Source organism: Saccopteryx bilineata, chromosome 2 (assembly GCF_036850765.1).
Source record: "Saccopteryx bilineata isolate mSacBil1 chromosome 2, mSacBil1_pri_phased_curated, whole genome shotgun sequence".
NCBI classification, from domain to species: domain Eukaryota; kingdom Metazoa; phylum Chordata; class Mammalia; order Chiroptera; family Emballonuridae; genus Saccopteryx; species Saccopteryx bilineata.
The window spans coordinates 266,272,088-266,288,531 of record NC_089491.1 but is presented as its reverse complement, the minus strand read 5'-3'; the positions used below and the strand labels follow the sequence as shown (position 1 = coordinate 266,288,531).

General features: G+C 43.9%; 1 protein-coding gene across 2 annotated transcripts; it reads right to left on the bottom strand.

Annotated features, from left to right (window-relative positions):
* Positions 1 to 409: 409 nt before the first annotated feature.
* Positions 410 to 16,408, bottom strand: SPRING1 (SREBF pathway regulator in golgi 1). Of its 2 annotated transcripts, none has more exons than XM_066260494.1 (5): positions 16,160 to 16,408; positions 7,359 to 7,515; positions 4,423 to 4,588; positions 3,960 to 4,073; positions 410 to 2,082 (listed from the first exon to the last, which is right to left on the bottom strand). In XM_066260494.1, the coding sequence occupies exons 1-5, from the start codon at positions 16,268 to 16,270 to the stop codon at positions 2,046 to 2,048; spliced, it is 585 nt and encodes a 194-aa protein (XP_066116591.1). In that variant the 5' UTR covers positions 16,271 to 16,408; the 3' UTR covers positions 410 to 2,045. The 2 variants fall into 2 exon arrangements, with proteins under 2 accessions (XP_066116591.1, XP_066116590.1); XM_066260493.1 differs by having other exon boundaries at positions 4,423 to 4,574.
* Between the last annotated feature and the right edge of the window lie 36 nt (positions 16,409 to 16,444).

Here is a 16,444-nt window from a genome sequence, read left to right as displayed (position 1 = left end):
CTGGAGCTGGCGAGGGCCGGTGGGAAGGACAGGGGACCAGAGACCCAGATGGAGCGCTTGTTTTGGTTCTGTCATTACATCTCAGCAGGGACCCTGGGAAGTCACAGCACCTCTTACTATTGCCTCATCTAGGAGGTGGAAACACAAGTGAGCTTAATTCTCTACCACAGGGTTGTAGAGACTGTTTGTGGAAGCAGTGGAAATGCAAAGTGTGCTCAGTCAATATTCAAGTACAAAGTAAACATCCACCGGTTAACCTTTGTTTTTAAAACTCTTTTCATGTTAAATATATGTTATATTACATTGCTCAAGAGTTCAAATAAGCTCCAAGGAGAGGATGATACCACTACAACAGAAAATGAACTCAAATCTCACGCCGAGTCACAGAAAATAACGAGACGGTACAATATACGATATGCACATTTCTTTCACATACAATGTTTGATTTAGCACCAATGAGTACACAGAGAACCCGGAATACCCACTGCAAACTGAACATGTTTCTTGGGCTCTAACATTTAAAAACAACTGCCAGATACACAGTTTCCCCTCTAAGAGAGTGTCTCCGCGGGGACAGACTACCTCGGGAAGGTGAGGGTAAGCAGTACCAGGAGGAAGTTCAGAGAAATAACCATTACACACTGATGACACGTACTGAAAGGCAAATGTGGCCTGAAGAAAAAGCTCCGTTGGAAAAAAAAAAAAGTAGATTGTAATACTAGTGCTCAGCTCCAAGGTCAACAACTTGATCGATCAAAATAACGGAGAAAACCTTGTCCAATCCTGGGGCCAGTGTGGGACTCCAGGAAGAGGCGGACATGGATGAACTCCTGAGAGCAAAGAGTGGTACTATGTGAGGGGCACGTCTTGATCTGAGGCCTGTTGACCTTGACCCAGATTTAGTGTTGTTCTGGAAACACGGGATGTGCCTGGAGCATGTGGGCCAGCATCCTGCACGACCCGTCCCCGTGAGGGTGGAGGTTAAGTCTCTTTCGGCTCCTTGCTAGCAGCTGAGGTGTTCTTTTTCTTTACAAATCCCAGTGAAACCGGGTGTCTGTACCTGTTACATCTCATGAGGCTGAATGCAGTGATTGTGACTGTTTAAAGCCAGCTGCTAAACAGGTCGCCATTGATGAATCGCCTTAACATGAGGTGTCCATGACACGGGTGGAGAGGAAGAGGCTGCTGGGATCTTCCTGAGGGTCCCACCAGGCCTCGTGGGGACCAGTCACTTCACAGGAAACGAGAACCAAGTCCCTCAGAACAGCAGGTCAGAACCCAGTTAGAGCAGAGCTCGCACAAAGGTGCACAAGCATCCCAGACGCCCCAAGGAGAAAACCTGAGCACGTGTGGGGCCAGCTGCTGAAACGGTCACCGGACGAGTGTGGAGCCGGGCCTGAGATCTCAACGCTGATGTCAGCCACGGCGTTCAGGACCCACTCCTAAAGACGCTGTTAAAACACAACCAAATTAACTACCTTGAGAGAACACACATGTTCCAAGAGGCCAAACATTATACCTAGGTGAAAGGACGCTTTTAACTCATGAAACTCAAGAACACAAGAAAACAACAACTCTTTGAATATATTCAAATATCAAGGCAAGGCATTTTGCTATATAAAACATTAATTTTCCCATTACTCCAAAGAAGTCCAATAAATAACTTTACAATGCAGGGCCCCCATAAGCACTGCGAGTGGCCACAGGTCCCCGAGCAGCTGCGCTGGTGGAGGCGTCCAAAGCGCCAACCCATCCGCAAAGTCACCCGCAGTTCTTTTCAAATGTGACCCGCTGGTTGTCTCCAAGCTGTATTACTGATCAGTCTCATATGGTCAAGCCCGGCAGGGGGTGAAGCCAGAGAGCACAACCCAAGAAGTGGTCAGAGTCAAGGTTTCTGCATGCCAGCTCTCTCTTCTTCCGAAGGCCTAGTGACTGCTGAGGACTGGCTCCAGCTCCAAGAGCGCCAGCAGCGTGTTCCCGGCACGCCATCCGCACCCATCACGCTGGGAAGAGCTCGGGAGGGCTCTCTCCATAGCAGTACTTTGCTATGGGATCCCTGTAGGTGTTCTCGTGCTGCACGCTCTGTTGGCAAAAGGGAAGATAAAGGTCCGTGAGAGAGAGCAGTCTCACACCCTCCCTCTCAGGGCTGCGAACGGCAGTGGGCCGGCTGTCAGACACTCCCTGCAGGAGCCTGGACGAGTCCACCTCCAAATGTCACTAAAAGGCTCCAGGGCACCTTCTGGAACATAGGCAAATGCACAACGTGAATGCCAATGAAGAGCATGAAAATGGACATAACATCACTGCATGACTGTTTCTTTTTATGTATACTACTGAGTTTTTAACAAGCTTGCTGGGACTCAGGCAACTCGAGACAACTATTTTTTCTCAGATTATTTTATATTAGATCTTAATCAGATGGGTGCTTAGACCTGACCCTGTGCATCAGAGAATTTCAATCGCTGCTACTGAACCCAGCAGAGATGGAAAAGATACACTTCAAAGTCACTTTCATAAAGTTTTCTGTACCTGTAAGTTTGGCATGTGAGCCAAATACCACAATACCAGACAAGCCTGATTTGGCTAAACAAGTGGAAAGTGTGATTTAAAACCAACAATCATCCTGATGGCTAATTTTTCAGCAATTCGTTTTCATGCAGGCGACCTGAGTTTTTGGCTAGTCTGAAGTTGATAGTTAGCTAGCTCAAGACCAATACAAAACATCTACATTGTAGGTATTAATCCAATTTACAGACGTGCAGCCAAAGCTTTTCCTTCTTAGGATACTGTTATCAAAGCAAATTAGCAACTGGGAAATCTCTCTTTATAATAAAAAGACTAAGTCAGAAAGTTTAGCATCTTCACTCACAATGGGAAATAACTCCTGGGTTTTTTAGTTAAGGAAAGAAAATATTTCGCCTTTCTGGCATTTCTCACAATGAGGGCGCTCTGAATTAAAATGAGTCATGTGTTCAGCCCGCCTCCACATTTCCTTTAAGGCCCATTCAACTGGAAAGCTCTCCTCACAAAACAAGCCCATCAGAAATTTCTTCATGTTTTCAAATGCTCATTATAATCCCTGAAACATTTACCCAATGATGCTGAGTGCTCCAAGAGTGGACCAGAGACATAAAAAGCAGCGTAAAATAAAAAGGTGGACTACAGAAATCTGGCAGAGTACAAGAGTTCCAGAAAATGACAAATGGAGTCAGTTATCTCAGACGAAGCCAGGACAAGCTTGGAGACACCATGAATAGGAGCCAGGAGGAGTGTGGTTGTACAACAAACACGTCTGGTGATTTCACAAAGACAGCCCCCACAACTGCCCAAACACAAAAGCCGAGAGCAGAGGACAGAGAGTGATGGAAAGCAAGACGTTCAGACGCTTTCAGCAGCAGGTGCAATGTTTAGTGCCCAAAGAGCAAAGCGTTTATTAATGACAGCATGCTAATAAGTATTGAGAGCTTGACAACCTACACATTTACTCATGTATTTTTAAACACCACCTGCCCCATCCCCTTGAATCCTAAAATAAACCATAACTCTGTCCCTGAACAAATTACTACTTACTCTCAATGAGGGGTTGCTGGAAAGCCTTAGTCAACTTTCAGTCAAAGAAGGAAGAACTTCTCCCAGAAACCGGACTATAAGGATTCCACACAGACTTAAAAATAATTAAGCTCCCACTTAAAGTGTAGTCGTGCCGATCAGTTAAGGGAGATGCAAGTTGATTAGACCTTGATTTAATATAAATAGTTTACTTCTTTAACTTGTATAAATCTCATGTTGACATTCTAAACACTATCATTCCAGCAAACAAAGCTTCACATCAATCTCTTCCCTGTTATCACCCAGATCATACATCCGAAGTCTTATCTCCATTATCATATTTTCATGTTTCCTTCTGGCCCTTATTCCCCCCCACCCCTCCCCGAGCTAGAAACACCAGAGCTTCTGACCTGGGATGAGGTCCTGCATTTAGCCAAACACAATTCAAAGTGATCTTCCACGGCCATGAAGAGATTCTGGAACGCCACCGCTGCCCGGTTGAGGAAGCGCTCCAGGAGAAGTTGCTATGGAAACAAAAGTTAGTACCTATAATAAATTCCAGACTCAGCAGCACAAGGTAACCTTGGATATTTCTCCTAAACTAAGAGACTGCTGATGGGGGTGGGGGTGACAGAGGGGAAGACAGCCAGTTCAAACAGGCTAGAGTGCTGGTGTCCTATTCATTAGGCATCTGATTGGCAACACAATGGCCCATTCTGCAAAAGAACCATTCAAGTAACTGGGAACCACCTCCTTCCTCACAGACAAAGACTACTGCACAGCAGCCATTTCTGACACCTACAAAATCCCCTCCCAAGTTCTCTGTTCAGAAGAAGCCAGGGCTTGTGGTAAAATAAAGGCAGCTCCCCGTACCTTGCTGGGCTGCAGGCAGCAGGAAACGCAGTGCTCGTAGGCGCTGCAGCAGCCATGCGACAGGCAGCCGTCGCAGCAGTACTGCTTGGTGCCCGGGACGTTGACGTTACAGCAGCCATTCGCCAACAAGTCCTTCCTTTCGCAAACGTATCCTGCAAGTCAGAGACTGCCCTGAGTATGAGACCAGCTGGCCTCCCAACTCCCTCCCAGGGGGATCTGGAGCAGCAGTGAATGCACTGCATGCTGAGAATAGACGGAAAAACCTGGAGCCTGGAGCATCCTAAGCACCAAAGAGGTAGGAGGCAGACACTGTGACAGGGGCTTGCTTCTTACATGCGGTCCTTTACAACACGAACTCCCACTGTATAAATAGGCTCTACATCCTCCTCTACCTAAAACAACCTGTTAGTCTGCCGTCGTGTATTTGATTTAATTGCCCTGTCAAGTCACGCCTGTGTTTTCCTGTTCCACCCCATGCAAGCCATTTTTTTCTATTTATGCCTGAATAAAAAATGCCATTTTTTAAACAAAAACTGAAAAAAAAAATCAAGGCATTAATCCCCAAAAGTGAGATCCTTCTAGATAAAAACAACCTCTACCCCCTCCACATACAAGTATCTTCTAAATGCTTGCCATTTCTTTAGTAGTTTGGAGGATTTTTAAAAAATAGTAGTCACACCTCACCTTTATAAATTGACTTAAGCTGTTTTCAGTATACATGCCAAGTACTCAATTACCCCTCAGCATCAGGTAAAGAGAGAACTCTAATACCCAAGAAAGACAAATCCTCCTAATTCCCTCCACTCCTCATAAATCCCATCACCTATAAACAGACACTCCCTCCAACCCAGCCAATCCATGTACAACTTCAAGGAAAGAATCACCTTGCAAAAGTTAACTTATTGTTCAGAGATGCTAAATTGACATTTCTCTACATCCTTCTGGGAGTGGCAAAGAAAAGTGTCACAGTAAGTGCAAAAGGGACACCACTTGGCCCTTGGGAAATTCCCAGGTGCATGTATGGGCCCACAGGTGCATTCACGGGCGCACAGGTATACACCCAGGCTCACAGGGTGGCGCAGCTGTTCCTAGATCATTCCATTTCAAATGCCCCAGCTTCTTAATCCGCAGAGAACGAGACTTGGTGAAGTACGTATAAGGTTGTTTTCAGAAACTACTCCGCAAAACAGTCTGTGCAAAATCAGGAAGCAGAGGTAAAACAACAATGGACGAGACTAAAAGAACCCTTACTTGACACCTGGAAAACTGAGCCTTAGCAGGGAACTGGTGCTTTTTGGTACTTTAGCTGTGCTATTCTGTCTTCTAAATTAAGAGAGGATGATACTAATGCCATTTAAACGTTTCTGGGTTCTTCCGAACTAACCTTACTCACTTTCTTTACAGGGATCAAACAAATCCAGGTAAGCCAACATATTTCTCGAAATTCTGCCCCAAATAAGAAAGACACAGCAATCTTATCACTTCTGTATCAGAAAGATAAATATAATGTGACCCAAACTCCACTGGGTGAAATTCTTTTTGCCCTTTTCTCTTTTCCATATTCAAAGGATCAGCATCTCCTGCCTTCTTTCTCTCCCCATAGTTAACTACCAGTAGCCTTGAAACCATAGGTCTTTCTCATTTTTGGTGAAAGCTCATCAAGATTTCGCCTTCTGGTTCATAAATCTAACCCTGCAATCATTTCTAACAAGGAATCCTGTAAGATCACAACCGAAGAGTGTGTTGCTATTGACTGAGAAATTAACTTCTAACCTTTGAAAGGTCTGAAATTCTAATTGGTTGTCTTATTTAATAACGTGCTATCCTGGCCATATTCATGATGACATCTACTTTCTAAAAGGCATAAATTCTTGCAAGTTTTCTTTATTAAACTGCTTCTCTCTTTTCTACATTCATAAAGATAAAATATAAGCTATGTCTCTTGAATTTTTCATTAATTGATTCTTGGAACTTTTTACAAAGTCTGAGAGTCTTTGTCTCACTCGGATAACCAGAGGAAAATTGATTATTCTTTGAATAGCCACAAAATAACAAATTGTCATTCATAACCTAATATTAAATATTAAAGCCAAGGCACAGATTTCATGTTTTCTCACTATGAGTGTCATACAAACTAAACAGTCTATAAGAAAAAAGAGCACTAAACTCCAAGTTCAGTTCTAGTCCTAGTCCACATCTGCCCACTGACTAGCTGTGTTATCTTATGGAAGTGACTTCCCTTCGCCAAACTTTACTCTGTTAAAAAAAATAAAAATACAGGTTATTTGCAATGTTATTTGATTTTTCCTTAAATTCCTTAATCTCTTGGTGCCTGTGTCTACACCTCAAAAGTGACAATACCTTTATAGGTATTATAGCAATACCTTGATCTCACAGGACTGTTGCAAAAATCAAATGAGCTAATGGAACAACAAAATTCTAGAAGAAAGCACCAAAACAGACTAATATTTTAACTCTAAGAGTAACACATTTTGAGTATGTTTATAATTCACTTGAGATTATCTACACAGTCATCAATAAATGCATTTTCTAAGTGCCTACACCAAGGCTGTAAGAATATCATTTAGGTCACCAATGGGGCAAACTGAGCTCCTATCCTACAGAGTTGACCATGATAAGAAGAAAAGATGGGAAAGCTGTAAGAGATTGACAGGAAGTAGCCTAGGGGCTGATGTGTGATCAGATGCTAAAGCTCTACCTTACAGGCACAAGGAACTGCAGAGTTAGAATTATCGAACAAGCTCCTCTGATGTTGAGGGGAATCTTGAACAATGAGTTAGACATAAAAGACAAAGATGTGAGAAATGTTGAAAATGAGCAAGGGGGAAAAGGAACCATATAAAATGCCTACTTAAAAACCCTAGGAATGGACACACTAGAATACTTTGCTGACTGCAGAAGGAAGCCAGCCTTACCTAGCTCGTCTGTGATGAGGTGCTTCCCTTGAATGGAGTTGCGGCACTGGTTGCTGGGCCGACTGCTGTTTCCCAAGTTAAACTGCACTTTCCACAAAATGGGCTGATCGTGGTCCTGAACTTGGAGGAGATTCCGATCTCTCACTGCCCTCTCCTCCTACAAAGAAACCGTAAAGGAGAAAGTTAAAGTATTGTTTCTTACATTTTCACCAAGTTTGTTTTTTGTTGTTTTTTTTTTCACAGAAACTACAGCAACAGGACAGAAACAAAAATACCTGCACGACAGAAATCTGCACTCCTCTGGTATGAGCAAAATCAAAATTGCTTTCCCTGTACTGCACCATTAAAGAAACCAAGAGGAAGGCGCCCGAGTGCCAGAAAGCAAGTGAAGCAAGACAGAGGGCCGCCCTGAGGTCCCCTTCCTAGGGGCTCCCTCCTAAAGGCTTTTCATGTACTTTAAACAGTCCACATTTTACATTGAAGAGTATTAACCAATGTTACCTAAATAAGTATAATTTAAAAATTAATTAATTCAAAAATAATCTGTCAAGTGTCACTGAGCAAATGGAACTAACCATGAAAGAGTGATGGTACAGGTTATATACTTCAAAAAATAGAAAAGGTCCTGGCTGGGTGGCTCAATGGATCAAGTGTCGACCTGGTGTAATAAGGGTCCACGGGTTCAACCCGTCTCAGGGCACAAGAAACACCCAATGCATGCACAACTAAATGGAGCAACTAAGTGAAACAGCAAGTTAATGTTTCTCTCTCTTTCCCCCCCTCCCCCCCTTCTTTTCTCTCTCTTTCTGCAATCAATGGGAAAAAAATTTTTTTAAATGGAAAGGATCTTTATAGTTACTAAGATTTTTCTAGGAAAATAATCTGAGAAGAGTTATTGATATTTAAAATAAACATATCCAAATATACTTTGGCACAGCAAACACATTTTTGAGGCCTATCCGAAGAAAGTACCAATGTGTAAGGATGCACCAGGATGTTTACCACAGCACTGTTTATATGTGGCTCCTTTTTTTTTTTTTAAGTGAGAGGAAGAGAGACAGAGAGAGACTCCTGCATGTGGCCCACCAGGATCCACCACGCAAGCCTCCTATAAAGTGATGCTCTACCCATCTGGGGCTGTTGCTGGTTGCTTGGCAACCGAGCTAATTTTAGCTCCTGAGGCCCAGGCTCCACAGAGCTATCCTCAGCACCCAGGGTCAACTCCCTTGAACCAATCGAGCCATGGCTGCAGGAAGGGAAGAGAGAAAGAGAGAGAAGGGGGAAGGGTGGAGAAGTAGATGGGCACTTCTCCTGTGTGCCCTGACTAGGAAGTGAAACCAGGACATCCACACATCAGGCCAATGCTCAACCAGTGAGCCAACCAGCCAGGGCCTAAAGTAGTTCTTAAACCTGACTTGCACACTAGATTACGTAGGGAGGAACCTTAAATTCTGATTCATGAGCTCTAATCCAGAATGAGTAAAAATCTTTGTCAATGAGACCTGGGAATCAATATTTTTAAAAGCACCCAGATAATGTAATATACAGATACGGTTGTAGACCACTGAATGTCCGTGGTATATTAAGTGAAAAAGGCAAGTTACAAAATGGTATGTATATTATCATACATTATATTATAATATACACATACAGATTTATTAGAGTTGAGATAAAGGTATGGAAAGGTATACCACAGACTATTTACATGGAAGGGACAAAAGTGACTATTAATAGCTTTTATCATCTTTGGAGTATTTTAATTTTTAAAATAAAATGATGAAAATATGATTATTAACAAAAGAAGACACTAAGTGAGGGATCTATAGGAACTTTGCACTATCCTTGAAACTTTTCTATAAATCTGTAATTATTCCAAAATAAAAAGTGTATTCAAAAAAGAAAACATGGTTACCAACATTAAAAGACAAAAACTGCCCACAATACCATCATGTAACTAAAGCTATACAGTATCTATTTCTGCATATTAACTTCTGCATATTTGACCCTGGCATTTACACTTACAAAGGAAGATGCTCTATGTTCAGCTTCTTGACACTAATTAGATGGTGAACCATTTGAGCACCTACAATATCTTGAGAATCACATTTTTAAGGCTATATAATAATCCATCATGTAGATGTGCCATAATTTAGTAAACATATCCTCTACAGATCAACACTTAGCTCATTCCAGATTCTTATCATAAGAATCTGGAATAACCTGTAGTAGTAATTATTAGAAGCAGTCAATGCAGTGCCAAAAACCTCGCCCAAAGTTATAGATGTTACTGTATTTGTAAAATTACCAGCACTTATCTAACAGTGGTTACAATTTTACAACACCACACCAGGACTGGATTTTCTTCTTTAAAGTACTAAATGTCAAACAATCCTTCTGTGGCTGACTTTCCACTTCTGTTCTGCCCCTCCCTTTTGTTTCTTTTAAAAAAAAGAACTGGCACCAGCAGGAACAGGATGGGTTATACAAAAACAACATCTGTATTCCTTGGTTGGTGCAAGAAGAGGAGCTAAGTGCAGAAGCCTTGGGAATAAGGGGCAAATCACTTAGGTGCACACTGCTTAACTACCTGTAAATTCATACTCCTCTGCTCTGCTGGGACCTATCAGTTAACTGCATAATCAAGCTATGTGCAAACCCAAGATAAATTAACAGCCATAAAGACTGTTAAGAGGCTGGTCAAAGTACAGTAAACTGGCTCTTACAAGGTTAAAGTGCTCTTAACATTACTCTCAAACTATCCTGTTATTCTTCCTGGGGGGGAAAAAAGCGTTCATGGACAAGTGCATCCCAAACGAACCTCTTCCACATAACTACATTCTTGGTAAACAGGAAGGCAATTTTTCCAGCACTTGAAATTGTTTTCAAACATGAATATTCAAGATCTTGCCAAAAGGATTGGGTAAGAGCTGTACAATCAGAAAAAGATTGTACAAGAGAGAGTGTAAAATGGCAAGCATAATGAATTAGTACATGTCTGCTTTTGTGGAAGTCCAGTCTTTCAAAGGGTGTGGGGAAGGGGCACTGAGGGGTTTCCTTTATTGGATAGGTCGTTTTAAACCCTTTCAAAACTGTTTCACTTACCTTATTAGGTTGTCTCAATTTTAAGCTTTTATATACAGTGTGTCTGTAAAGTCATGGCACACCTTTTTTTTTTTTTTTTTACAGAGACAGAGAGAGAGAGAGTCAGAGTGAGGGACAGACAGACAGGAACGCAGAGAGATGAAAAGCATCAATCATTAGTTTTTCATTGAGACACGCTAGCTGTTCATTGATTGCTTTCTCATATGTGCCTAGACCATGGGCCTTCAGCAGACCGAGTAACCCCTTGCTTGAGCCAGCGACCTTGGGGTCCAAGCGAGTGAGCTTTTGCTCAAACCAGATGAGCCCGCGCTCAAGCTGGCGACCTCAGGGTCTCGAACCTGGGTCTTCCGCATCCCAGTCCAACGCTCTATCCATTGCGCCATTGCCTGGTCAGGCCATGGTGCACTTTTGACCGGTCACAGGAAAGCAACAAAAGACGATAGAAATGTGAAATTTGCACCAAATAAAAGGAAAACTCTCCCAGTTTCATACCTATTCAATGCAGTTCGATGTGGGCTCACGCAGATTTTTTAGGGCTCCTTAGGTAGCTATCCCGTATAGCCTCTGCAGACTTGTCACTGACTGATGGCCTACCAGAACGGGGTTTCTCCACCAAACTGCCAGTTTCCTTCAACTGCTTATCCCACCGAGTAATGTTATTCCTATGTGGTGGTGCTTCGTTATAAATGCTATGATATTCACGTTGCACTTTGGTCACGGATTCTAATTTAGCGAGCCACAGAACACACTGAACTTTCCTCTGCACCGTCCACATCTCAACTGGCATGGCTGTAGGCTGCTCCGCTGTATACACGGTGTTACGTCATCATCTGCGCATGCGCACATGCTGCCACATCATTCTACAGAAACTGGGAGGGTTTTCCTTTTATTTGGTGCAGATTTCACATTTCTATCATCTTTTGTTGCTTTCCTGTGACCGGTCAAAAGTGCACCATGACTTTATGGATACACTGTATTTATATACACATATATATTTTCATTCAAGATTCCTTCAAAGGTATCAAGATCGTACAATGCATTAAGTAGATAGAGATAAAGGTAGCCAGTGTTCCTATTATGCAAGAGCCTCCAGAGCAGTTGAGAAGGGTGTCAAAAATCAGTGCACTCAACACGACAGGTGCCCACAGGGGCAAACACTGGGAAGCAAAGAAAAGAGCCAGAACAAAAAGGAGTGAACACACAAACACACACACAAGAACTTTCTTCATGAACTGTAGCTAGAGAAGTGTTATTCCTAAAGTATGTTACTTAACCTCTGATTTTAAAGGGGGCATATTAATAACTGTCCTGTTCATTGTTCAGGGGTTATCATAAGGCTCAAATGAGGTAAGTGCCCCATGTAAGTGGTAAAGCACTTAAACAGAAGGCATTATCATTAAAAGATTTGCTTATGATTTCCCCCCAAAAAATAGGGGGATAAAGGCCAGAAGGCACCCCAAATGTCTAATACATATTTGGGAAATGGCTAACTGTAGCCCAATCATGGAAATGTTTAGTTAAAAACAACTGTACTTAAAAAGCGTTTTTAAAGATGTAGATAATGCATATACATTAAGTGAGGAAACAGTATGCCTCAATTATATTTTTAAAATATGAAAAATGAAGGAAGAGCCCTGGCTGGGTAGCTCAGATAGTTACAGCCTGACATGCCAAGGTTGTTTGACTGGGGTTTGATTCCCAGTCAGGACATATACAAGAATCAACCAATGAATGCATAAATAAGTGGAAAAATCCACTTCTCTATCTCTGTCCTTCCTCTCTTTCTAAAATTAAGTAAAAGTAAAATAAAAAATAAGAAAGAAAAACAAAGGAAGAAAATATGTCCAAATATCATCAGTGACCCCTCACTGGAGAGACCACAGGCCGTTTTCCTCCACTGCCCTGTGCAGTGCTTGACAAACTTTTTGAAAAACATACATACCTCAGTGATCAGTGAAAAACAAAAAGCAGATTAGCAACTCTCTTATGACTTACTCCACTTTAGACACATAACTTGGCACTGATTTAGAGTTAATTACGTTAAAGCTGAATATGTGAATGTATTTTCAAGGAGTTATGCAAATAGCCCCGAGATGTTCAGGAACTGTATGCACCACTTGAACAAGTCTGAGACCATTTACTTACAGGAAAGGACCTCTAAGGACCCCAGTGGCTCCCAGATTGGGTTTTCTGTAATCTCAGAGCACATGCCCACACAGGGTTAGGGCCACCTTGCCACCCTATGACAGCATCTGGTTTTGTTTCCTTCATATCACACATCCCTACCTGAACTAACTGTTTTGCCATTTCAGCTGCCTCTCGTCGCTGAACATCTGTTACATAAAAGTGTGCAAGTCACCACTCCCGAGCCTCTCTCCCAATGACATACCCACCCCTGTCATTAATTCCTCCTGCAATCCCATCTCTACAATTTAAACTATCCTCCAAAGCATTAATTAACACAAAAACCAAAGAAAAGAGGAATTCAAAGCAGTAGAGGATAATCAACTATTCTCTAGAGGCACCCATAAGTTAGTTCACGGTCTCACTGAAGCAGAGCAAGGATCACAGGGAGCCTTCCATGGCCTCGTCTCAACTAATCCCAAACCCTCCCCGCCCATTCCCTATCACCACCTCCATTTGCAGATGAAGAACCCGAGGCCAGGCAAAATGAAGCCCACCTGCCTCCGGTCACCTAGCTCAAGAGTGGGGGGACAGCCAGAGCCACAGCAGAGAGCACAGGCAGCACAGTGAAAAATGCACATAAGAGGCCGCCGGTTGGGTTTCTAGGCCCCGGGAGTTTTATACTCTTAAAACTGAGGACCCCCACCCACTATGTGGGTTTATAAGTGCGGTGGCTGTTAGTATTTATTATATCAGGAATGAAAAATTCTTAAAATGCTTTCAATATAGTATTTATTCATTTAACAACAATGAATCTATTACATGTCAACTATTTGTGTGTGTGTTGTGTGTCTGTGTGAAAAACATTTTTTAAAACAAAAAATTTAGTGAGAAGAGAAAATATTTTTACATTTCTGCAAATCTTTCGAATGTCTGGCTCAATGGAAGACAGCTGGATTCCCGTCTCCCTCTGCGTTCAATCTGCTGCAGTATTCTATTCAGGCTGAAACACACAACGGAAATCTACCTCACAGATGTGCAGCTGGACATGAGAAGCGCATTTCAGTGGCTGGTCCAGAGAATCATGAATAACCTTTGACACCACATCAGAACTCGACAAGCACTGCTTCTTAAAGTTCACTGCGAATGGCGCAAACACTTTAAAAAAGTCTGGCAGCTCCTCAAAAAGCTAAACATCAAGTCACCGTATGACCAATAGATTCCACTCCTAAGACCAAACCCAAAAGAACCAAAGAGATATTTCCAAACCAAACCTTGTACAGCAATGTATACAGTAGCAGTATTCATAACCGCCGAAGGGTGGAAACTACCCAGTGTCCATCAAATGACGAATGGAAAAACAGAATGTAGTAGTTGCACACATGGAATACTATTTGGACATAAAAATGTAGTAACACATACTACAATATGTATAAACTTGGCTTCTAACTGAAGGAATTCAGACACAGAAGACCCCATATTGTAAGATTTGGTTTATAAGACATGTACAGAACAGGCAAGTTCATAGAGACAGAAAGTTGACTAGTGGTTGCCAGGGACCGACTGGCAAGCATAGAAAGTTACTGCTCAAGCATTTCTTATTCCTACTGTTTGTTAGGCTGTGGGGAATCAGACCCGGAGAGACCTGCAAAACAAAAATTTTACCAACAGTTTTTGGGTAATCACAATCAACACCCCCCCCCAAAACAAACAAAAAATAGATCATGATCGTAAGTCACAGGTTTTTATAAGACAAACGTTATTTTAAAAAATGAACAATGTGCACTGGAGTACTTAAAGGGAGGTTGTACAGAAGGGTAGAGAGTGGACAACATCTGACTCAAGACATGAAAAATTAGTAGGAATGTGCCAGACTGAGAAGAAAGGCAAAGCCATCCCAATTGACAAGACTCCCTTGTCTGTCCCAATATTTGAGTGCCCGTGAATTGCCTGGCTGGGATTCTATGAACAGCACAACTTTCTGTTCTCAAGAAAATTACATTCTAGAAGGCAGAATGAGAGACAGATAAATAAGTATATGAACAAGAAATGTTCGGTTCCTACCACAAAGAAAATAAAGCAGGTCTACGGGCAAGGAACTGAAGAAATTTCGATAGAGTTGCCCCATGAGGCCTGAGGTGGAAACAGTGAGCTTGACCTGAAGTGACATCAGAGAGTCAGAATGATCCTGGAAGAGAGTCTGAAGTATATCTACGGCAGCAAGAATCCAAAAAAGTATCCACATGGGAGAGAGAGTGTGTGTGTGTGTGTGTGTGTGTGCACGTGCATGCGTGTGTGCATGCCCTGTCTCGCTCCCATCACTGAGCAGAGAACTGACTGCAGGACAAGAAAGGAAGCATAGACCTGTTGGTGGCTACAGCAGGGACCCAGACAGGAAAGGAAGGTAGCTTGACTTAAGGTAGCAGCAATGAGAAGATATGGACAGACCCAGAGCACACTGTGGAGGCCGAAGATAACAATCTGGGTTCTCCTGGACAGGTCCTAGGCTGGAGTTGCGAACTGGGATCTGAAGAGCATACAGCTGGCATTTAAGCAATGATGCCAGAGATCACCTGGGTTGGGGAGCGAGGAAGGAAGGCAAAGGTCCGAGTCCTGGCTCATTTACAACACTCAGAGGCGCATCAAGCAGAGATGGGACAGACAACACGTGATCATAAGGTGTCTGGGAGGTGGCAGAAAACACTCAATGCACATGAATGTCACCCACACATCTCAGTCAATAAAAGAGGCTTACAACACTCAGCCTGTTTGCCTAAGGCGGGAGGTGGGATCCAGTTCCCTAGCTTCCCTTTTCCCTGCTCCCTTGCTAACCCGCTAAAACTAAAGTGTCCACAAAACTTACTTATTTCTGTCCATTGATATATTTATGAATTTGACCCCTGCCAGTGAACGGGGGGGGGGGGAGGATTTAGTAACTATGACATCCTGGGGCACGTTCATTCTTAAAAACCCTAACATTCAAGCTGGACTGCTCAACAAACTTCACTTTTGCTTTGGATAACAGTTCCCACCAAAGCACCCTGTCTTTTCTCCCATAAATTCTCACAGGGGATTAAATCTAAGAGGAAAGGGAGTTTGAGGAGATGAAGAACATTCCACCCAAGTTCTGCACAGAAAGGGCACTTCAGGGGTCTTGCTGAGTCTCCCAGGGGGACCCCGGAAGCCCCGAGGTATAGGAAGGGCAGAACGCAGCGCGGGCATCGCCTCGCGGCCACCTCTGCCCCCCGGAGTCTCGGTTCCCCGGCTGTCGCACGGGGCCCCCAGACTGCCGCGACGATGCAGGGAGCCATGCACGCCGGCGTGGCAGGCAGCAAGCAGGTGGGGGCGGCAAGGGTCCTGACTAGCAACGTAAGGGCCCAGAGCCCTAGATTCGAGTTCTCCCCCAGACAGCCAGCAATGGGCAGTCCCTCCGCACGGCCTCGGTCCCGGGACAGCAATGCCCACCTCCCCGGGCACAGGTGCCCCGCGTCTGCAGAGGCAGCTCCTCCACCCGGGGAGGAAGCCGAGCGGCCAGCGGAGCGCGGAGCAAAGCGGGAGGGCGAGCGGCCACTGACCTGCTTCAAGGTGCTGGTGAGAAAGTAGACGAGCGAGAGCCCGAAGACCAGGGCGAGCACCCACCGCTTCCGTAGGAGCCGGCGCCACACCATGGCCGCCAGGTTCACCATGCCGGCGTGGACGCGGGGCGCGGCGGCCGGGGCGCGGAACGGGGCAGGCCCGGGGCCCGGGCGGCATGGCCACTACGCAGCCGGCTGCCCCATTCCTCACGCCGAGCGCCGGCCCCGCGGCCTTCAACCCAGCCAGCTCCCGGCAACCACTCCGCACCACCCCACGTGACCTCG